The 22,147-nt window shown below is 46.2% G+C and overlaps 2 protein-coding genes across 8 annotated transcripts; one reads left to right on the forward strand and one right to left on the reverse strand.

Annotated features, from left to right (window-relative positions):
- The first annotated feature begins 46 nt into the window (after positions 1 to 46).
- comp (cartilage oligomeric matrix protein) lies at positions 47 to 7,880 on the forward strand. Its single transcript, XM_029499410.1, has 19 exons — positions 47 to 118; positions 967 to 1,040; positions 1,169 to 1,220; positions 1,326 to 1,474; positions 2,033 to 2,170; positions 2,313 to 2,390; positions 2,519 to 2,671; positions 2,837 to 2,941; positions 4,960 to 5,067; positions 5,140 to 5,299; positions 5,380 to 5,498; positions 5,825 to 5,877; positions 5,950 to 6,143; positions 6,224 to 6,402; positions 6,479 to 6,527; positions 6,850 to 7,046; positions 7,262 to 7,434; positions 7,514 to 7,653; positions 7,782 to 7,880. The coding sequence occupies exons 1-19, from the start codon at positions 52 to 54 to the stop codon at positions 7,838 to 7,840; spliced, it is 2,247 nt and encodes a 748-aa protein (XP_029355270.1). The 5' UTR covers positions 47 to 51; the 3' UTR covers positions 7,841 to 7,880.
- A 2,503-nt stretch (positions 7,881 to 10,383) lies between these two features.
- On the reverse strand, positions 10,384 to 21,911 carry crtc1b (CREB regulated transcription coactivator 1b). 7 transcript variants are annotated; one of them, XM_029500355.1, is made up of 14 exons: positions 21,507 to 21,911; positions 18,623 to 21,126; positions 18,006 to 18,131; positions 17,067 to 17,128; positions 16,778 to 16,872; positions 16,277 to 16,359; positions 16,149 to 16,192; positions 15,653 to 15,873; positions 15,192 to 15,343; positions 14,888 to 15,115; positions 14,500 to 14,586; positions 12,972 to 13,058; positions 12,713 to 12,887; positions 10,384 to 12,135 (listed from the first exon to the last, which is right to left on the reverse strand). In XM_029500355.1, exons 2-14 carry the CDS (start codon positions 18,881 to 18,883, stop codon positions 11,924 to 11,926), a joined length of 1,833 nt encoding a protein of 610 aa, XP_029356215.1. In that variant the 5' UTR covers positions 18,884 to 21,126; positions 21,507 to 21,911; the 3' UTR covers positions 10,384 to 11,923. The 7 variants fall into 7 exon arrangements, with proteins under 7 accessions (XP_029356215.1, XP_029356214.1, XP_029356219.1 ...); XM_029500354.1 differs by having other exon boundaries at positions 18,623 to 19,929; positions 20,291 to 21,911; XM_029500359.1 differs by having other exon boundaries at positions 16,277 to 16,344; positions 18,623 to 18,739; positions 21,783 to 21,909.
- Positions 21,912 to 22,147: the final 236 nt, after the last annotated feature.

The following is a 22,147-nucleotide window of genomic DNA, read 5'->3' on the forward strand; positions in this document are numbered from 1 at the left end:
TAAAACCAAAGGTGGGGGAGGAAAAGACTTAAACAGTGAAGGGGGACCAGCATGTTGTGGATTCTGACTCTGAGCTGTGCTCTGGCTCTGGGGGGCCGACTGACCGATGGACAGAGAGGTGAGTCAACGTCATACTCTGTTTTAGAGGTTTGTTTGAAAGTTCAGAAAACAACAAAAAACCTAAACAACATAAACAAACTTCAGGCTGGAAAGTTGACTAAATCTGAAAACACTGTTGGATTAAATTCACATTCAGATTTTCTGTAATTATATTTAACGACCTCATCGGGTGAAAAGGAGTTGACTCTTTCTGAAATAGAAACCAGTTTGACTTTTACTCCAAAAAAGAGTAAAAGTGAGGAGATAATTCTTCAGTTTATGCTACAGAGAAAAGAATCAGACAGATATATTTTCTCTGTGCTGAGGAATTTATTCAGTAAACAGAGACGCTGCTAATGAGGAGAACACATGTCAGAGCTGCCCCCATGGGGGGGGCTGTTAGTAAAGCTGGAGGTTTATGAACCTGACATGCAGGTCTGTAACCTGGGAGCTTCATTCATCAAAGATTATGTGGTATCACAGATAATCATTATGTTGTTTATGTATTTACACTTATTATTTACATATTTACATATCTACATTGGTTGCAGTGATATTCCCTGCAGAGAGAATTATTAGTCCTTCAGTGTTACGTTGGACTACCTAAGAGTCCAGCAGAGGGCGAACTGAAGTTGTTAGATTTGCTAAGGTCAACGTTAAGAATGCCGAAGAAGACGTAGAAGGCTCAAAATGAGCGTGTGATGTTGTGTTAAGTATTTATGAAACTAACTCCACCTGTGGACCTTGGATCATTCTTAAGGTCTAAAAATGTGTGAAATTAAACCTGAATAATACTCAAATTTCTGCCTGAACTGACTCAAACTTTGTCCAGACTGATTAGTTTAAAGTGTTGAATATTGTTTCCAGATGGAGAAATTATCAGTCAGATTAAAATGACGAATTTGGCTCTGGATGAGATTAAAGAGCTCCTGAAGCAGCAGGTGAGTTGGCATGCTTCCTCTCACTGAGCATGAAGCATCAGCACTAACAGATGTTCACATCAGACTGGAAACTAGATGGTCTCCCTGGACCAGAATCTCATGATGTGGTGGTCTGTTGTCTTCTCCAGATTAGAGAGATTGTGTTCCTGAAGAACACAGTGATGGAGTGTGAAGCTTGTGGTGAGATCATCAACTTCCTGTTTCCTTGTGAACGGACTCTGCTTCCATGTTGAAGCTGATTGTTGGTTCATTTAACTGTTAAATCTAAACTTGTTGTCTCCTCAGGGATGGGGGGGATTCAGCCTCGTCCTTCCTGTGTGCCCAACCCCTGCCACCCAGGGGTCCGTTGTATGGAGACCCCTGAGGGGGTGAAGTGTGGTCCCTGTCCCGAAGGAATGGAGGGCAATGGGACCGACTGCAGGGACGTAGACGAGGTTTAAATTAAATTAGATAATATTATTATTATTATTATTATTACTGTGGTGGACAGAGGTGGGAAAGAGGAAATCAGGTTGTCCGGACACAGGTGTCAGATGGGGAATCTCTTTATTCACATCAGCCCTACTAACAACGTAGTCAGAGACAGAACCACCAGAAAAACATGTGACATGCTTCTTATACCTAAGACAGGTTATGTGTGGATTGCTTTCACCCTCATCTTGAACTTCAACCACAGTCATTGTGCAGTACTATGTGTGTGTGTGTGTGTGTTGTGTAGTTCTCTGTCCTGACACACCAGATGTCTTCAACTTATTATTTTAAATTGTTCGGCGCCAGAGCAGGTCCTGATGACCTGACTCTCCAATCGACGCATGAACAGAGACAAGGCCTCTGGACCCTGTCTTTCTGCTACATTATTATTATTAATAATAATAATCAAAAATTATATATATTATTATATATATAACTTTGATCAGACGTAAACAGGTGAGTGTGTTGATCTATTAATCAGATGCTCTGGTCACTTCCTGTTGCGTGTCTGTTGTCATCAGTGTACAGTGATGCCGTGTCACATGGGCGTGCGTTGCATTAATACGTCCCCCGGTTTCCGCTGTGGTTCCTGTCCAGCTGGACACACCGGCCCCCAGGTCCAGGGTGTCGGCCTTGCCTTCGCCGCCGCCAACAAACAGGTCAACAAACACACACAGTCCAGTCCAGTCCAGAAGAATTCAAAACCCTCCGTTCAAACATCATGTCATGATTCTTCTGTCTTAGATGACTCCACTTCTTGTTTGTGTCACCTGATGGTCACTTCCTGTTTGTGCTGTCCAGGTGTGCAAGGACATCAATGAGTGTGACAGCCCCAACAACGGCGGCTGTGTGGAGAACTCTGTGTGTCTGAACACACCTGTGAGTATCAACGCTGACTTCAAGAGGACTAGAGGCCTCATGTGGACCATGTGGACTCTGTTGGATTCTGTTGGATTTTGATGGATTCAGATGGACTCTGATGGATCTGTTGGACTCTGTGTCATCAGGGCTCGTTCAGGTGTGGTCCCTGTAAACCAGGCTACATTGGCGATCCGCGTCGCGGCTGCAAACCAGAGAGGGTGTGTGGGAACGGCCAACCCAACCCCTGCCACGCCAGCGCAGAGTGCATCATTCATCGAGAGGGGGCGATCGAGTGTCAGGTGAACCATCACACGTCACACCAGGTCACATGACCGGGTTAGAGAGCCATCAGAGTGAGCTGCAGCTGTTCCATGTGTTGTGGAGCCACAGGCCTGTTAAAGGATTTTAGAGTCAGCTCCAAAAGAAAACGTGTGTTCACTTCATCAGGCTCTTTTCCTCCACAGTGCGGAGTGGGATGGGCGGGAAACGGATTCCTCTGTGGTCCTGATGTTGACATTGATGGCTTCCCTGACGACAAGCTGGACTGTCCTGAGAGAAGCTGCAACAAGGTAGACAAAACAAGACGCTTTCTGAGATAATCACATGTAGTGATGAAAAAGCATATGAAGAGTTAAATTAGTATTGAAGTATAAACATGAAGCTGCTATGATCTGTAAAAACTGGAAAATAGTTTCTTTCCCTTTTTTTAGAGAATTTAACCAGAGGTGGAAAGAGTACACAACTTCACTACTTAAGTAAAAGTATTTGCTTGAAAAATTATTTAAGTATAAAAAAAAAATACCTCAGGAAATACAGGAAAGGAAAGTAGCTTTATTGTCATTATACAATACACTGGTGCGATTCTTCTACAGACATACTCAAATCAAAGCTGAAAATACTTTAATAAAGTTAAAGAGGCCCTACAAGAACCGGTCTCTGGTCTCTGGAGGGGTCCGGTCCTGGGGAGCTACTGTCCTGCATGTTTTAGATGTTTCCTGCTGCAACACACCTGAATCAAATGATCAGCTTGTCATCCAGCTCTGCTGAGGTCTGATCAGGAGGGTTAGGGTTAGAATCATTTGAATCAGGTGTGTTGCAGCAGGAAACATCCAGGGCTGAATTTGGAGACCTCTGGTCCAGTCTCTCGTCTGTACAAAACATATTTTCTGTGAAAACAATAGACAGTCTCAAACTGGGGGTCTGCCCTCTGCTGGTTGTGCTGTCTCTGTTGTTCACCTTGATTAACAGACTGTCCTTTGTGCTCCATGTCTGGTCCCTCCTCTGCCTTCTTTTATGATCGTACTTCTTGTCATAGATTCAGGGTGACGGCAAAAATGATGGCCAGAATTAGTGAGTTAGAGTCGCAGCTCCAAACTTTAGCTAGCCCAGGTAGCTGTAAAGCTTGGCTTGTTGACGCTGGTAACCATGGTAACTAGCACACACGGAAGAGGAGAGGCGGACTCGTTTAACACATGGACCAGCTTTATTCAAACATCACAACACAGTACTTTTGAGTTTCATCACACTGACTATAAGGCTTACAGCACCGTTCACCGCAGAAAGGGACAAACACACAACACAACATGGCTACGTGCTGACTACGTCACACATTACCCAGAAGGCCACCTGGTTAAAGGGGAACGCTCAGGCCAGTCACACTGCGCAGCTGCCATGAGACAGGTGAACGAGAGACTCAGGACAGAAGACCCGAAGAGTCGGATCTCCTAAAGTGGAGCTGTGTGGACATTAACCAGCTGTTTTAGCACAATATGTCATGTGCCACAAGTATCAACATACATTTCAGTACAATCCCCCATCGCTGAGCCTATTGTGTGTGTGTAAACTTTTCATCATCTAATCTGAACAAAAACAAGCTGTGTGTCTGTCCTTTTGGGAAGTAAAGCACATTGCAGCGTAAAGGTGAGGCAGGTCTCTGTATGTCTTATTGTTTGTCTTCCCTCAGGCTAAATAAAGTAGATATCTGTCATATAAATAAATAATAGTTATAGTAAAAAAATGTAAAAATATCATCATGCACCTGTATATGAACTGGGATGTAAATCAAAAATGCAGCTGCTTGAGTAGCATGGTGGCGCAGTAGTTTGCGCAGTTGTCCTACAATAAAGAGGGTGGGGTTTGATTCCCGGTAGGGGCAGATGGTTAATTGTGGTTAATGGTGACTCAGCTGCAGCAAGTAAAAAGCAGATCACAGAAAGATGGTAGAAGAGACCAGAGAGATGCGTTTTTGATTTCTGGTGTAGGCAGCTGAACACGGCTAGGTAAATTGTAATGGACTGGGCTAATGCAAGATACAGCATTCCCCCAGCACCTAGGCCAGGCCGGACTGGACCAGACTAGACGGTGACGGTAGGCGGGGGTCATTAAATTATGGAATACATTTTCTAAATTTCTCAAGGTAAGCCTGTTTGTGGAAAAGATTGTGTAGTATTTGAGTTACATAAGCTTCTTATTTGTTTTGTTACTCAAGTACAGAGACTCAAAAATTGTATTTAAGTATAGTACTCATGTAAATTTACTTTGTTACTGTCCACCCCTGAATTTAACTAACAGTGAGAATTTCTTCTAGGATAACTGTCTCACTGTTCCCAACTCCGGTCAAGAGGATGCAGACAAAGATGGCGTTGGCGATGCCTGTGATGAGGACGCAGACGGAGACGGGATCCCCAACATGCAGGTGAAACAAAGTTCAGATCAGATAAAATTAGTGTAAAAGAAAGATGGAGACACTGAAACAGCGTCTCTGCAGGACAACTGTGTGCTGGTCCCCAACGTGGACCAGAGGAACATTGATGAGGACGACTTCGGCGACGCCTGCGATAACTGTCGTGCCGTCAAAAACAACGACCAGAAAGACACAGACGTGGATGCGTTTGGTGACGAGTGTGACGAAGACATTGATGGAGATGGTGAGTTTGATGTGTGGATCATTCAGACTTCCATCAATGAGATAAAAGGCCCGTAATGTCAACATCACCTATGACCTCAGGGATCCTCAACCACCTGGATAACTGTAAACGGGTCCCCAACGCCGACCAGAAGGACAGAGATGGAGACAAAGTGGGAGACGCCTGTGACAGCTGCCCCTATGTCCCCAACCCCGACCAGGTTGGACTTTTCCCCCTCTAAATGGAGCATCATTTAAATGAACATCATGTTGTATTTCAGACTGAGACCATAAACTCACCAGGAACATTTTTACTGTGGAGGAGGAGGGACATTCTCCCATAGACTTCAACACAGTCTGATTTCTTTTACAGACCCTGATGGTCAGTGGATAGAATGAAGGTTTAGGAAAGCAGCTGCAGTATGTTGAGCCTTCAGGGGCGCAGTAATTCTCTGAAGTCTGTGGAGATAAAAAGTTAGATTCTTTTATTTTGAAGGTCAAAGGTCAGAGGTCATGGCGTTGCCTCTAACTGTTGTGACTTCCTCAGATGGACGTGGACAACGACCTGATCGGAGACCCCTGCGACACCAACAAGGACAGGTATTCAGTCCGCCTCTGTCTGGGTGTCTCTGCTGCAGAATGTTCAGGTTAACCAGGTCTGTCCTCTGACAGTGACGGCGATGGACACCAGGACTCACGTGACAACTGCCCCGCCGTCATCAACAGCTCTCAGCTGGACACCGACAAAGACGGCAAAGGAGACGAGTGTGACGATGACGACGACAATGACGGCATCCCGGACCTGCTGCCACCCGGGCCTGATAACTGCCGCCTGATCCCCAACCCCCTGCAGGAGGACTCTGATGGTGGGGCTGGGTTAGAGGGGTCAGGGGGGTCGGATTAGACTCAACCCAACACAGACAGGTGACCAGCTCTTTGTCCTCAGGTGATGGCGTCGGAAACATTTGTGAGAAGGACTTCGACAATGACACCATCATCGACACCATTGATGTCTGTCCAGAAAACGCAGAGGTCACGCTCACCGACTTCAGGGAGTACCAGACGGTCGTGTTGGATCCGGAGGGAGACGCACAGATTGACCCGAACTGGGTCGTCCTGAACCAGGTCACTACGGTTCACTATTTCTTCAGTTTTCTTCGGACTCAGTTTCTCTTCAATCAACGTTTTTGTTTCATTTCAGGGAAGAGAGATTGTACAGACGATGAACAGTGACCCCGGATTGGCTGTTGGTGAGTCCATCAACCTGTCAGTCAAGATGGATGCCACCTTGGTGATGTCACAACTGGACACGCCTGATATTTAAAGGAGAGTTTCTCATTTAGGGAAACTTGCTCATTAGTTTAATTAGCCTAGCATAGTAGCAAATGTGTCGCAAGGCAGATTTAGCTAAGCTAAGAGGCTGTGTCGCTGTGTGAGCGTCCATCTCTGTCTCTGGAGTCTGGTCTGAACAGCTGCACTGGTTGTAAAAAGAAGTCAGATGTATTGAAGTTTATGGGAAAATATCCCTCTTCTCCTTGAAGGAAAACCTTTTTCTTTCTTCCTTCCTTCCAGGTTACACAGCTTTCAGTGGCGTGGACTTTGAAGGGACGTTTCATGTGAACACAGTGACAGACGATGACTACGCTGGCTTCATCTTTGGCTATCAGGACTCTTCGAGCTTCTACGTGGTGATGTGGAAGCAGGTGGAGCAGATCTACTGGCAGGCCAACCCCTTCAGAGCTGTGGCTGAGCCTGGTATCCAGCTGAAGGTATCTGCGCCGGCACCACAGAGGCCGTGACGTCATTTACTGTCTGGAGTCAGCTGATTAACGTTGAGGGTCACTGATTTATGGCTCAGTCGTAGCAACTGCTCCAACAGACTTGACCTAAACAAATTATTTCACTTCTAAAGATAATTAATGTAATCCAATTCAAATTGTCAGGATTTTAAAGATGAACAAACTTTTTCCTCTTTCCTTTAAAGGCTGTGAAGTCCAACACGGGTCCAGGTGAGAACCTGAGGAATGCCCTGTGGCACACGGGTGACACCAACGACCAGGTGAGGCTCCTGTGGAAGGATGCCCGAAACGTGGGCTGGAAGGACAAGACGTCATATCGCTGGTTCCTGCAGCACCGGCCGGCCGACGGATACATCAGGTGCTAGAGGGTCGAACCCTTCGACCAGTTGACCTTTAATCTGGTTATAGACTGACAACTAAACGGCATCTCGTTGCAGGGTTCGTTTCTACGAAGGTCCTCAGATGGTGGCGGACACAGGTGTGATCATCGACGCCACCATGAGGGGGGGTCGGCTTGGTGTCTTCTGCTTCTCCCAGGAGAACATCATCTGGGCCAACCTGAGATATCGCTGCAACGGTGAGCCTGAGACACGCCCGGCCACTTCCTGTTTGTGTCATTAAACGCATCATTAGTGTCATATTAAATTTTAACAGTCTTTTAGACATCGTAATAAAGGTGACTCACTTTCCTGCCGTTTGTCTCAGACACTCTTCCAGAGGACTTCGACTCCTACAGAGCGCAGCAGGTCCAGATGGTGGCCTGATCAACTGGCCCAGGGAATTCTGGGAATCCTTACAATGCACACCTGTGTCTCAGAAAGAACATCACTGTGATGAAAATTCAGTGAATCAGAGCAAAGTCAAAGGAGGAAAGAAAGTGATGAAGAAGATTCTGTCTAAAATAACCAGATGAAATATTACCAAGATCAGTTTTTATAACTTTCTGAAGGAAGAAAAAATATTGACTGTCAATATTAAGTAAATATGGATTTTACCAAATCATGTTCAGGATGTGGATTTTTTTTCTATTTTGTCTGTGATTATGATAATTCAGATTTAGAGAAAATAACTGACTGTCGAAGTCACAATTCACAGAGATGATTGATCTGGAAAAACAGCTAATACATGTTTGTAGAAATATTCAAATTCAGTTACAGCCAGGTTCAATCTTCGACCTCAACAAGTCGACCAATTAACAAACTACAATGAGCGATTTGTTAATACTTCGCACTGTTCTCAAATCACAACCACAGCGAGGGGCCTCACGGATATGTGCCGTTGAGCCAAGTTTCAGTTTTCTGGCTCATTTCAGCTCAGGAGAATTCAGCAAATCTAGTAGAAAATTTTGATAATACTAATAATATTAAATCTGAGCACAAACAACCCAATGACTGAAACATCAGCTTCTACAAATCAGCTCAAACAGTTGACTTTATCAGACTCAACAGTTTTTAGTGGAAATCAACATTCGGAACATTTCACAGACATGCACATATCCAAAATAATCTTTTTAAGTTTGCATTTTGAAATACAGATTACAAAATAGAAACGATAGCAAAGACAATATACAACAGGATTGAAACATCATGCAGCAACGTTGCAAAAAGACACTGGAGAGTGTTTTTATTCTGCAAATCAGGACTATGTGCAGAGAAAAATCTTCCACATTCAATTTAATTGACATTTTGGTCATAAACAAAAGGTCACATGAATAAATAACTACAGATCGTTACTACGACTCACAGGACGACAAAACACTTTCACTCTCACGAGAAGCTTTGAACTGTTTGAGTCTCTTTAGAAAACCCTGTTGTTAAAGGGACAATTGGACCCTTAGACCCGGAGCAGCTGGGACTGAGGATCCGGACCAAACCAGATTCTGGTCCCAGACTCAGACTGAAACATGCAGAGCAGTCAGCTCATGAGATGTAGTGAAATAAACTGAGCTTCTTTCTCCAGCTTCAGTTCCTGGGCCTCAAAAGTCTGTTCCCATATTCAGTATTGAAGACTCTGCAGATCCCACAGAGTCCGAGTCCTCCGAGTCCTCAGACCTGAACCTTCAGCTCAGAAGCCCAAATTGTTCTTCAATTCCCAACATTACATTTTTTACAGCTGATTATTTTGTGTCATCACGTCTAATGGCTGGATACATCTGGTCCTGAAGACATGCAGCATCACACTTAACCAGGACTCCATGTGGAGTTCTTGGGGGGGGGGGGCACACAAATATACATCTGAAGTGCCTTCTTTTCCACCTCAACAACGTGAGCTGCACTAAAATAAGCCCTTTCTAGTTTTGCATTCTCTAAAATCTTCACAGATGAAACGAGAACAGACAAAATTTAAATGGACACAAAACTGTCTCATCTGTCAGACAGAAAACAAACTGCTACACAACCAACAACACAGCCACATCTGAATATGCCACCTTGGCACCACAGTGACCTTCATCTTCAGTCAAAGATTCAAACACAAACAGCTGACTGAACCAGAGGGGGTGGGGCTAAAGAGTCCTGTGCTTAGCTGGTTCAGGACTCAGGACGGGACACAAGGCTTTAACTTCTGAACAATCTTCAGTTCCTGGTTTGAATCTCCAATCTGGCTTCTCTCTGGTCCACCTCAGACTTAGCTACAGTGACACGAACAACTGACCCACCGATCTCATCAGGTCCTTCAGGATCAGACAGGAAGCAGCAATTTACAGCGAATGTCAACAACCAGCAGAAATGAAAATAACAGATGGTTCAGGAAAAGGAAATGAGACCCTTTCAAAGTAAAGCTGGATTGATGCCTCTGTGATTCAGTGTTGATTGTCAAAGCATCACCGCACTTGATCTCACACAAGAACTGACCCAGACTTCTAACAGACAGATAACGGAGGTCACGACCTTCATTACCAAACCCAGCAACACATAACAGACCAATCAGATCTGTCCCCAGGCCTCGGTTACCATGGCAACATAAATCCAACTGAACAGCTGATCAACAAGTTTTTGTCTCATTTGCATAGAAACCACAGAAACTGTAATGGGATGACAAACAGGAAACACTTGAAAGCCACACTTTGTTGGCAGGGGGGGGGATTTATCACTAAACACCAAACATGATCCTCAAACCGACACTAAGTGCAGGGAAACCATCAGTGTTGTCATGGAGACAGATGATGTGACGTGTCAGACCAGATCCCTGCTGTTTTAGTTCAACACTGAATGGAACGTGGCCGATCTTGGTGCTGGGGAGAAAAAAAAAAGCAAAAAAAAAAAAAAAAAAAAAGCATAAATACTTTAAAAATATAAATACACGCATTCTCTGTTTAACAGGACATTTAGCCTTTAGGTTCTTTAATCAGGAGATCACCATAATAAAAATATCCATATAATCATAAACTCTGCATCTACTGCAGATACTGTTAAATATCCCACAATCTACCACGAGCATTCCTCCATGCTGTGTTACTGTCATGGTGAACATCAGTAGTGTTTTTGTTAGAGCTTCCCATTAAGGAGCAAAAAGCTTCCCCATAATTGCACCATTTCAAACTCATCCTTTGAATACAAAAAAAAAACCAAACAAACAAAAACATCAACAATTTGGTTATAAACTGTACCGCTACAAAATACAGTACATTGATTTGTCAAACTTTACACGACAGAACCACGAGAAGCACTGATCCAAAGTGAAGTTTCTCTGAAATACAAGAAAATGTTACAATAAGTTACGAAAATACGTTTGTCAAATTTGACACGACAATTATTCAGGTAAGGCAAAATCAGGTGAGTTCACAGTGAAACAGACTGAAGATTTTCTCTGGTTTAAAAACAGACACTGCACTTCATGTGTGCGTGTGTTAACATCTGTATGTGTGTAATTGTGTGTGTGTGTGTGTGTGTGTGTGTTAGTCTGAGTGTGTTTTGTCACTTTTCACTGGCACAAAATTAATTTGGACATTTTTTCCTTGAATAGAAAAACCTGACGATTTTCTGATAACAAGATTAATTGGCCCTTGAAGAATGGAGCGTTCTGATTGGCCTTTGGAGAATTGGGTGTTCCAATTGGCCCTTGGAGAATGGGCAGAATGGACTGTTCTGATTGGACACTGAGCTGCAAGGACACTGACAGCACAGAGCAACTATGGGGAGGTTTTTCACTCCTTCACTAACCAAGCAGCTGAACAAACACATATTAAATATGTTAGTAATTCATAAATAGACACAAATCACATCAGTGCAATTGTACACTTTGCCTACAGAGCATTTTGGCATCAAATTTAAATTATGAAATGGAATATAAAATCTGAAATGGAATATAAATAAATAAATGTATAAATACATAAAACATACAGTACATGATGACATTTGGTTCAAAAATAAAGCTTTGAGTGGGAAGAAGCCGCTGTCACGGCGAGATGGGAAAACCTATTCTCTGACCCGGAATGAGCAAACTGGGTTGTGTTTTTTTGTTTTTGAACATGGGACCGCTTTAGCCCAGTGTCCGAGCAGCTTCCTGCTACGAGCAAACATCAACAGAAACCAAGTTTAAGGTGGATATGAAACAAAGAAAAAGTCAAATGTGCGTTTTTTAAGTATAAGTGGCGTGTAATGGACACTGTAAACACAGCAGGCTAGCGAAAGCGCTGAGCGACCAATCTCATTCAAATTGACGGCGAGGCCCCTGGATGTGTTTCCTGGTGTCTTTTGGCGGCGCATCATTTCAGAGGGCCGTGGCGAGTCGAGGGCTCGGTCGGACAGCTGGACAGCCATGCATGAGGGAGGGGGTTCGTCCTGCCCTTTGCTTCTCTCTGTTCAGAAGTTAGTGTGGTTTTTTTTTCTCCTTCTTGTTCTTGGACACTACAGCCTGTCCATCCTGAACGTGTCCTCGGTGGCAGGGTCAGTGAGCACCATGTCGGGGTCGTTGAGCATGTGCAGTCCGTCCAGAGTGAGCGGGTCAATCTTCAGCTCGTCCAGAGGAAACTGAGAGTCAGCATCGAAGCTGACATCGCCGACGCCGACCAGAGAGTTGGTGAGCTCTTTGGAGAGGCTGGGAGGAGACTCACCTGTGACTGAGGAAGAGGAAGATGGGACAGGTTTGACACGGGGTGGGGGGTAAGAATACTCCAAACTGTTATCTGAATGAAATATTATTATTTCAGTGTGAAGAAATGAACATGTGATGTTAAAAACATCGAAAACAAACAGGAGTTGCTGTGATGTCACTAATCATCATTAATTATCCCTTGCCATCAGTCTGACCTTCACAAAAGAAAGTTTCATTGGGTTGTGACTCTTGTGATGTCACTAACATCACAGCTCTTCCTGTGGTCCAACTCACGTTGCCACCAAACTGATCAGCTGATCTGAGTCAAACTCAGCAGGTTCCATTCACCTTTTATCAGCTGGAGGATTGAAATCCCTGTCAATCCCTGTTCATTATCCATAACGCTGCGGTTAACTGTTTTGGCAATAACCAGCACCTTCACTCTGATGACAGAGTGATCTGATTAGCTCAGTGACGGCAGGTAGCGTCATTAGTCTGAACTGAACGTTGTGTCACGGTGGTACCGATATCACGTTAAACACACGTCAACAGGTTTATTGATAAAAGGTCAGTGCGGCCGACATACTCTCACATGTGTCTACCTGTCAGGATGATGTTCGGGATGTTGCCATGGTTACTGTAGGCAAGCTGCTGGGAGTCCTGCAGGCTGCTCCCAGTCAGGCCCATCATGGCGGCCTGTGTGTAGTTGAGGGTGGAGCACTGGCTGTAGAGGCCGGTGGAGCTGATTGGGCTCTCAATCATGTTGAACTGCTCCAGCTGGAAACCAGATGAGCAAAGGAGGCCGTGAGTCAGACACCACCTGATGGGAAACGTGACGACGTTTCTGTGCGTCTGCATCACCTGGTGAGAGAGAGCATTGGTCTGCCTCGACGTCAGCTGCTGATCGTAAAACGAGTCACCAAATATGCTGCCAACCACGGGAATGTGCTGAGGAAGAGGAGCAACCAGAGTCAGACCAACAGGAAGCAGAGTCTGAGGGCAGGTCATCTGGACCCACAAGGAGGAACAGAAAACACAAACAACACAAAGTAACACAACAGTCACACTGAGCAGTGACCAAAGCAGATGGTTGTCTGGACAAGAGGCAGAGCTGAATATTATTCAGTGACACACCGGATCTCCTCAACTCACAATCATGAACATGTGATGGGACGATGATGATAATGGTGGTGTTGGTCCGTTCACAACCACACAAACACAAAACAACATGTTTAAGGGAAATTCTGGCTCAGGTCAAAGAGGTTCCTCTTACATTTTACTTCATTCACTTTGAAGAAGATGCAGCCCCCCCGTCCCCTTGGCCGGCCTCCACACAGAAAGCAAACAGTGAGAACACAAGCTGACATGCAGACGCCAGGTTTTCCCTTTTCAACACCGTTTAACGGAAGAAGCACCAATGAAGCAGGCGGACTGGCTTCCTGTTAGAGTCCCAGTCAAACTGTTCCCTCCATTTAACAGCTCACACCCCCAGCAGCTGAATGTAGCTGGTTCAGATTTGATCTTTCCTGAAACATGCAGATGATTTTTTGGGATGTTTTTGTGGTTTTCAGCTAGGCTGCTGTTTTTTTACGAAGCTCTGGGCCGTTGACATATCTGATCCCTGCAGACATAAACGACAGTTATTTTACTTTTCAAACTGTTTGCTACATTTATATTGTCTCCTTTCATTAGTTCTCCTTTTTAACATCATGTTAATGCTGCTAGTGATGTCAATAATTGAGGAGCTGAGTCTTTGCCTTCTGTTTATTTGCATAGCTGGTGTGATTCTGGTCTCAGAAACAAGTCCTGATCTGAGACCAGTCTGTAAATGTTTACATGTTGCTAACAGCTAATTATATGCTGTTGGCATGCGGCTCTAATCTGGAGGGGAGGGGCCAGTGACATCACACAGCAAGTTCACCAATGAGAAGAGGAAATTTTTAAACTTTGTGTTCTGTTTGAAACTGTTATTGAATCACATTTAACTTCACTTATTTGAAATAGACATTTGCTTTTATTGTCTGACTGTATCAGTTCAGATGAAAACAACCTGTTCAGGAGACATTTGGACCAATAAGTTACTTCACAGTGGACACCGTCCACATCGTGTCTCCTCCTGCGGTTCATCACAGTCAACAAACTCCAACTTAAACCTTTGAGTTCTGACATATTGACAGGAACAAATGCTCGGGGCCTCCATCAACAAACTGCCGCCATGTTGTCATGCACACACTGACGGGTGACAGCGGTGATGAAGAGATGAGGCAGCCGCTAACATCATGAGTGGTTAACAGCTGAGACAGAATGAGAAGCAGTCTAACTCATGGACAGTTAGCTACCCCAGGCGCTTAGCCCCTCCCCAGACTACAACTCGGTGGGCGGGCCTTACTTGAGGCGAGCCGCCGGGGGAGAAGCCTTGATTGGAGACGGGGGAGGTTGGAGACTGAGTGGCTGGGGAGCCAGTCTGATTGCGATACTGTTGGAGGGAAGAAGGTTAGCCAGCACTACACTTCCTGTATGGAACATTGGCCTGCTCAGTGTATGGACATCATCTACAAGCTCCAGATAAAGTGTGACATGTTAATTTCAGGTTCATTTGAAGAACTTTAACATCCAGCTCCTTCTGAAAACTCAAACATGGAAGGAAAAAGGCGGCAAGACTGATGTTCGTGTCATCATCATGGACGTCACAGAAACATCTGCAGCCTAAAGGAAATGACACGTCAAAATGAAAGTGTCTCTCTTTTTCCCCCCGATTAGCAGCTGTAGTGTCTTACCGAGCTTACGCTGATGCTGGCGGTGGTCTGGCCCTGGCTGTCGGGGGAGGGGCTGCTTGCGGTAGAGGCCGGCGTTGGCACAGTGATGAGCTGGATGCCCTGCAGCAGAGCCTGCTGCTGCTTCTGCAGGTCGCTGAGCAGCTGGGCCTGGGCCTGAGCCGTCAGCTGGTTGAACAGGGGGTACTGGGCCAGCTGCTGCTCCAGGGTCAGCGGCTCCGTTGGCACAGCCTGAGGACACACACTCCGTTAAGGGTGGGGGGTCTGGCCTCGGCCTCAGTCCTCACCGCGGCACAACACAACTTACCTGTGTGATGTTCACAGGCGACGACAGAGTTGGTGAGAGCTGCTGTGGGGACTGCTGCAGGTGGAGGTCAGAGGTCAGGGTGAGCGGCACCACCGGAGGCTGCCGGCGCTGTGCTGTTACCGTCATGGTGGGCTGGGAGGAGGTAGGAATCCCTGAGCAGGAGGAAATACACAAGAGTCCACATCAGACCTGCAGACTGGCATCAGCTATGAACAACAATCAGATTCCCAGAGAAAACCAGACTGACACTTTTCACTGAGACCTGTAAGAACCAAGAGCTGAGAAACTAAGTTTAACCAATCCAATAATCCAACCAGCCCTGGTTTCCAAACTGAGAGATTTAATCTTCACTTTGGTCTTCAAGAGACCAAGACCCCAATCCAGAATCAGGCATTTAGAAAATATTCATTTAATTGGACATGAACTTCAACAAAATGACAGACGCCGCCAGCCACCGTTACCATGGCTGGCGGCGCTGATGCCCAGGTGGGTGAGGTTGGTGGTCAGGCTGCCCGTGCTGTTGGACGCGCTGAGGGAGGGGAAGGACACAGCGTCCTCGGGGTCCAGTGGGGTGGACAGTGGAGGAGGGAACTGGATGTTGGTCAGATCAGGCAGCGAACCACCGGTGTTGTGAGCTGCTGGGACGGAGGGAGTCAACTCCTGGTCTGGTGACGGGAAGATACTTCGGAACAAACAAAAACACAAAACACAAAATAGGATTGTATATCAAGAATTAGAGAAATAAAAATGATCTGAGTTAAAAAGTCAGCCGATGCTTATGTGAATGAGTCTTTAGCCTCTGAACCTGGATCTGGACCTTCATTCTATCTACTGACAATTAGGGGGCGACACAACTGGTCTTATAAGAATTTACATTGTATTGAAGTCTATAGGACAATGTCCCTCCTCCTCCCTGATTTATTAGCTCAGTAAACAGCCTGTCTTTGAATCACTCACTTGATTCCCGGGACGTCACAGGGATTGGGCTTCGATGCTTCATCCTGTGGAGAAAACACAACCATGAGCGTCAGGTCTCACACTGTAACCCGGTTTGCCTCATGGCACTGCCCCTCGCCCATCTTTACCTTCTTATCGTTCCACAGCTGTTTCTGTGTGTCCTTGTCTGTGTGCGTCTCGGAGTCTGTCCCAGGAACTGTTAGCAGCAGTACTAATTAGCAAAACAGCAAGACACAGTAGCTTGCTGTGACAAAATACATAACAATTCAAAGCAGTGCAGGAAGTGAGTCACTGCCGTCCCGCCTAGTCATGCAGAGCACAGCACTGTGCACCAGATTCCCCTGGCTCTAAAAATAGCAAGGTGACCACCAGACAGACTGAGGACTGCAGCCAATCTGGGCTTCATTACAGCAGAGCTCACACATAAAGACATAATCCATGGGAAATCAGTGAGATATTGATCCTGTGTGGATCAGAAAAGTGACCTCTTATAGCCCGACGGCTACACTCAGGAAGTTCAGCAGGATCAGGATCCATTTACTCTACATCATCCCTGCTGGCTTGCTGCTTGCGTTGACACACGAATAAGTGAAGCTGCTCAGTGTCTTTGTAAGTGGATCATCTGTTACCTCGTTTGGGCTGCAGCTCCTGTGAACCCCCAGCAAACACCTCCTGGGGTTTTGGGTTCATGGTGCTCTGGTGTAAGGCGGAATCCGAGTTTGTCCTGTGCGTGTCAGAAAGATGAGACATCAGCAAAATCACAGCCAATTTGCCACGTCCGCTCCGTCAATCACATACATACACATAATCACATTGTGTTGAGGATTGACTCAACATGAATTGTGCAGGTGTTGTGTAATTTAATTTGTGCTTCAACCTGAGCTGCATCATGCTTGTGTCTCAGGGGGCGGGGCTTACCTTCTCCAACTTGTGTCTGGCGGTGGGGAGAGGTAAACTGAGCTGTAAGGACAGCTGTCAATGTGAAGTCAGTTAAGGTTCATGAAGCAGGTGGGATGAAAAATGGATCCCAGATAATCCAGACTCCTGCCTCTCTGGGCCTGACACACACTCTGATGTTACCTCCAGTGAGTGTCTCCTGATCTCACACTGGCACTAATTTCTAAAAATGATCTGTCAACAACTGAAACACCAAACACCATCGTGTCATTGATATCCCGATTTCATCACCTCTCAGTTCCATCAAATTCTGGAGATGAGAACACGTCACCTGGACCACAACCGGAGGTTTCAGTCAGTCAGATCTGGATCAGGTCTCACTGATTGACTCTGATCTCTTTGGACAGACGCTCAGCTGACTAAAAAATTAATGGGTTTGTTTCATCACAACAAAGAAAACTTACTCATTACTGCATTTACTTTCAGCTGGTTGACAACTCTCCCACCAAACATGATGTCTTCACACAAGAACAAAAAATAACCAACCACATTTTATCATCTAATCTATAAAACACTAAATGGTCCTGAAGAAAAACACATCTCTGATCTCCAAGAAGCTTCTGGACCTTCTGATTTCTTTGCACCTAACCTGAGGAACAAACATTCTAGCGTCACTATTTCCTACAGCTCAACAAAATGCATCCTCCATCAGACCTGACTGCATTTGATTGCCACTTAATGTTCTATTTTTAATGGATCTGCTGTATAAATAAACTTTGTTGCACTGAATCAAAGCCAGAGCTGCAGGACCCTCTCGTACAGTTCACATCTCAAGTTCCAGTTTCTTTTAGATCACTGGATTTGTGTCTGTGTGAACTAGTTAAAACCTGCTCAGATGGTCTGATTGGGTTTGTCTCTCCAGGTGTGAACCTGCAGCTCTGTTGAACACACAAAGGATATTTGGCGTCCGTGTTTGTCGACTGACAGTGGCCGGCGGTGGGGGGAGGTGATACGGTTTCGGTCGCGGTAAACTCGCTCCACTAGCCCATGATGCCGAGTGGTCCGACTGGTATCCAGCACCGAATTCTAGAGTGAAGACACCGAGTGAAGGAGGCCATCGAAACCATCACACAGCAGAGTCTGGATCAGGTTTTAGGATTAATGGTGCAAATGTGTCCATTTCAAAATGAGTCACGCCATGGGCCCCCCATACTGATGCTCGAGTTGGCAAATGTATTTAAAGATGGAAAGCCATGACAAGCAATGATATACTTAGAATTTAGGAACCAAATTACACTGCAGGGTAGACCTGGTGTGGAACATCTCTGGCTTCCTTTCAGTCCTGCACCAGGACACAAACCTGGTGGGACCTTTAACTCAGACCAGCAGGTCTCTAGACACGTTACTGCCTTCACAACCTGAACTAAGCCTGCAGACTTTCTTTAAAGAATTCACTGTTTTGAACCAATCTGTCACCAAAACTACAGAAAACTGCAACCATTTATGTCTAATGTTGAGGCCAACAGCTAAGAAAGGAACAAACCTGTGATTTTCCAGCCGAGGGGCTAAGGGCTCACCTGAAAAGGCAGGTCAATGTTGCCATTTCCAATCTGATTGACATTGGGCAGTGAGCCTCCATAGTACTGTCCACGATTCTGCCCTAGTTGCAAATACTGGGTCTTCTGTAACTGCAACTGTGCAAAGTAAAATTGCATGAAAGCATGAGTGAATGATTGATCTGGTTCACAAAAAAAAGTGATGCTGAAACGAACGAGGCCTCCCGGTCCGCAGGCGTGACGTGAACTGGTAATGAGTCCGTCAGGTGACAGATGACACATGATGACACGGGCAGATGTGGCTGTTCATGAACAATCGAGAGGCAGACAACAACGTTCACAGCAAAGGAAAGTCACATCGGCTGATGTGAGCGCCACCTGACTGACAGTTGGTGCCATCAGAGTTTCCATGTGACACATTTGGCTGCTATGACAGCCAGAGTCTCAGAAACACTGATGGAGCCTCCCGACCGGTGAGGCCGACCGGAACAAACGCAGTGATGGATGTTTGGATGGAAACACAGAAATCAGAGACCACAGATCTGAGACATTAGTTCGGTTAGTGACAGGGCGGCACAGCACGAGCTCGCCATCATTTCCAGCAACAGGGACAATTAAGACAATTAGCTCTTTGGCAACACTGCGCTCTCCTTGTGTGGTTAATTCAGCTAAAACAATCATTTGACTGAATGAAAATTGGCAACCACAAAAATACCTCATCAGTTAGTTCTCAGGTTACAAGCTAAAATATCAAGATTAGCTTAATATCGCCGTAAGTGATGGTTAAATTAATGTTTTTGGAACGTAATGCAATAAATCTGATTACTTGTTATTTTCATCAATCATCAATGAATGATTTTCATTCAGAAATTTTTTTGTCTATAAAATGTGCTCTCGCCATTTTAAAATCTAAACAATGAAATCTGATCCCAAAGTTATTATTTTTTTTTTTTTCAATCAGAGTGAAAGAACAAATCCTCATGTTTTAGAAGTTGGAGCCAAAGTCACAATGTTTGTATGAAAATTAGGAAATTAACAAATTTTAAAACAGAAACTAATTAACTAACTGTCTGAGCACTAAACCGAATTAATACCAATAATCCCAGATAAAGGAACTTTCTATAAGTGAATAATTCATTTTATTTCATACATTTATAGCAGAAATAACAAACATTGCTGGTTCCAGCTTCTCCAAGTCTCATCAGTCAAACAGGAAGTAAATCTCAACATCATTACACTTTCTGAAGAACAAACATTAATCTGAGTTTATTTCCAGCTCTGGAGCTCCACTCATCTCTGTTCCCACAGAGCTGCTGCTGCTGATCCTCCTGTCCCTCAGTGGTCCAACTGTCCCTCAGTGGTCCATCTGTCCCTCAGTGATCATACTGTCCCTCAGTGGTCCACCTGTCCCTCAGTGGTCCTCCTGTCCCTCAGTGGTCCACCTGTCCCTCAGTGGTCCACCTGTCCCTCAGTGGTCCAACTGTCCCTCAGTGGTCCATCTGTCCCTCAGTGATCATACTGTCCCTCAGTGGTCCACCTGTCCCTCAGTGATCATACTGTCCCTCAGTGGTCCAACTGTCCCTCAGTGGTCCAACTGTCCCTCAGTGGTCCATCTGTCCCTCAGTGGTCCAACTGTCCCTCAGTGATCATACTGTCCCTCAGTGGTCCACCTGTCCCTCAGTGGTCCACCTGTCCCTCAGTGGTCCAACTGTCCCTCAGTGGTCCATCTGTCCCTCAGTGATCATACTGTCCCTCAGTGGTCCACCTGTCCCTCAGTGGTCCTCCTGTCCCTCAGTGGTCCTCCTGTCCCTCAGTGGTCCAACTGTCCCTCAGTGGTCCATCTGTCCCTCAGTGATCATACTGTCCCTCAGTTGTCCTCCTGTCCCTCAGTGATCAGACTGTCCCTCAGTGGTCCACCTGTCCCTCAGTGGTCCACCTGTCCCTCAGTGGTCCAACTGTCCCTCAGTGATCATACTGTCCCTCAGTGATCAGACTGTCCCTCAGTGGTCCACCTGTCCCTCAGTGGTCCACCTGTCCCTCAGTGATTAGACTGTCCCTCAGTGATCAGACTGTCCCTCAGTGGTCCACCTGTCCCTCAGTGGTCCACCTGTCCGTCAGTGATCATACTGTCTCTCAGTGGTCCTCCTGTCCCTCAGTGGTCATACTGTCCCTCAGTGATCAGACTGTCCCTCAGTGGTCGTCCTATCCCTCAGTGGTCCTCCTGTCCCTCAGTGGTCCACCTGTCCGTCAGTGATCATACTGTCTCTCAGTGGTCCTCCTGTCCCTCAGTGATCAGACTGTCCCTCAGTGGTCATACTGTCCCTCAGTGGTCCACCTGTCCCTCAGTGGTCAGACTGTCCCTCAGTGATCAGACTGTCCCTCAGTGGTCCACCTGTCCGTCAGTGATCATACTGTCCCTCAGTGATCAGACTGTCCCTCAGTGGTCATACTGTCCCTCAGTGGTCCTCCTGTCCCTCAGTGATCAGACTGTCCCTCAGTGGTCCTCCTGTCCCTCAGTGGTCCACCTGTCCCTCAGTGGTCAGACTGTCCCTCAGTGATCAGACTGTCCCTCAGTGGTCCACCTGTCCCTCAGTGGTCCTCCTGTCCCTCAGTGGTCCACCTGTCCGTCAGTGGTCCACCTGTCCGTCAGTGATCATACTGTCTCTCAGTGGTCATACTGTCCCTCAGTGATCAGACTGTCCCTCAGTGATCAGACTGTCCCTCAGTGGTCCTCCTGTCCCTCAGTGGTCATACTGTCCCTCAGTGGTCATACTGTCCCTCAGTGGTCCTCCTGTCCCTCAGTGGTCATACTGTCCCTCAGTGGTCATACTGTCCCTCAGTGGTCCTCCTGTCCCTCAGTGATCAGACTGTCCCTCAGTGGTCCTCCTGTCCCTCAGTGGTCCACCTGTCCCTCAGTGGTCCACCTGTCTGGTGTTTGCTTGTGAACTGTCACAGCTGGATCCAGCCCGGGGGGCGCAGGTGCACAGATCCCGACTGGAAGAGCTGCTTTCGGCCACACATGCTAACCCTGGCTGGGGATCATCGGGGAGCAGACACATCGAGGACATTCACGGTAACTTTAGCTACTTTAGCATCGGAGCGCTCCGCCTCAGCCCGCAGCTCCGTTAGGCGCAAACATCGATGCTAAAACATGAAGGCGGCCGCGGACGGCGCCTCTTACCCGGGCAGCTCTGGTGATGTTCAGGTCCTTCATGACCTCCTCGAACGCCGCCGTCTCTTCTGCCTGCTTCTGGTTGTGCAAAGCGATTTTTTCGCTAAATTTGCGGGGATTATTAGAGGACGCCATCTTTCCCTCTTCTTCTCAATGGAATTTGACGTTACGCGCTACGTCGCGGCCTTGTGGTGTCGTCATCACGCACACTCAGCGTGTCCGCAGACGGAGGCCGCCGGTTCGTCTAAAAATAACTTTATTTGTCATCGTTTGTGTACAAACAAGCGATCATTCGAACGAAACAACAAACAAACAGCAACACACAAACTGCGTTAAGGGGGCGGTCAGTGACGTCATCATGACGAGCAGTCCCC

This window comes from Echeneis naucrates, chromosome 4 (assembly GCF_900963305.1).
Source record: "Echeneis naucrates chromosome 4, fEcheNa1.1, whole genome shotgun sequence".
NCBI classification, from domain to species: Eukaryota; Metazoa; Chordata; class Actinopteri; order Carangiformes; family Echeneidae; genus Echeneis; species Echeneis naucrates.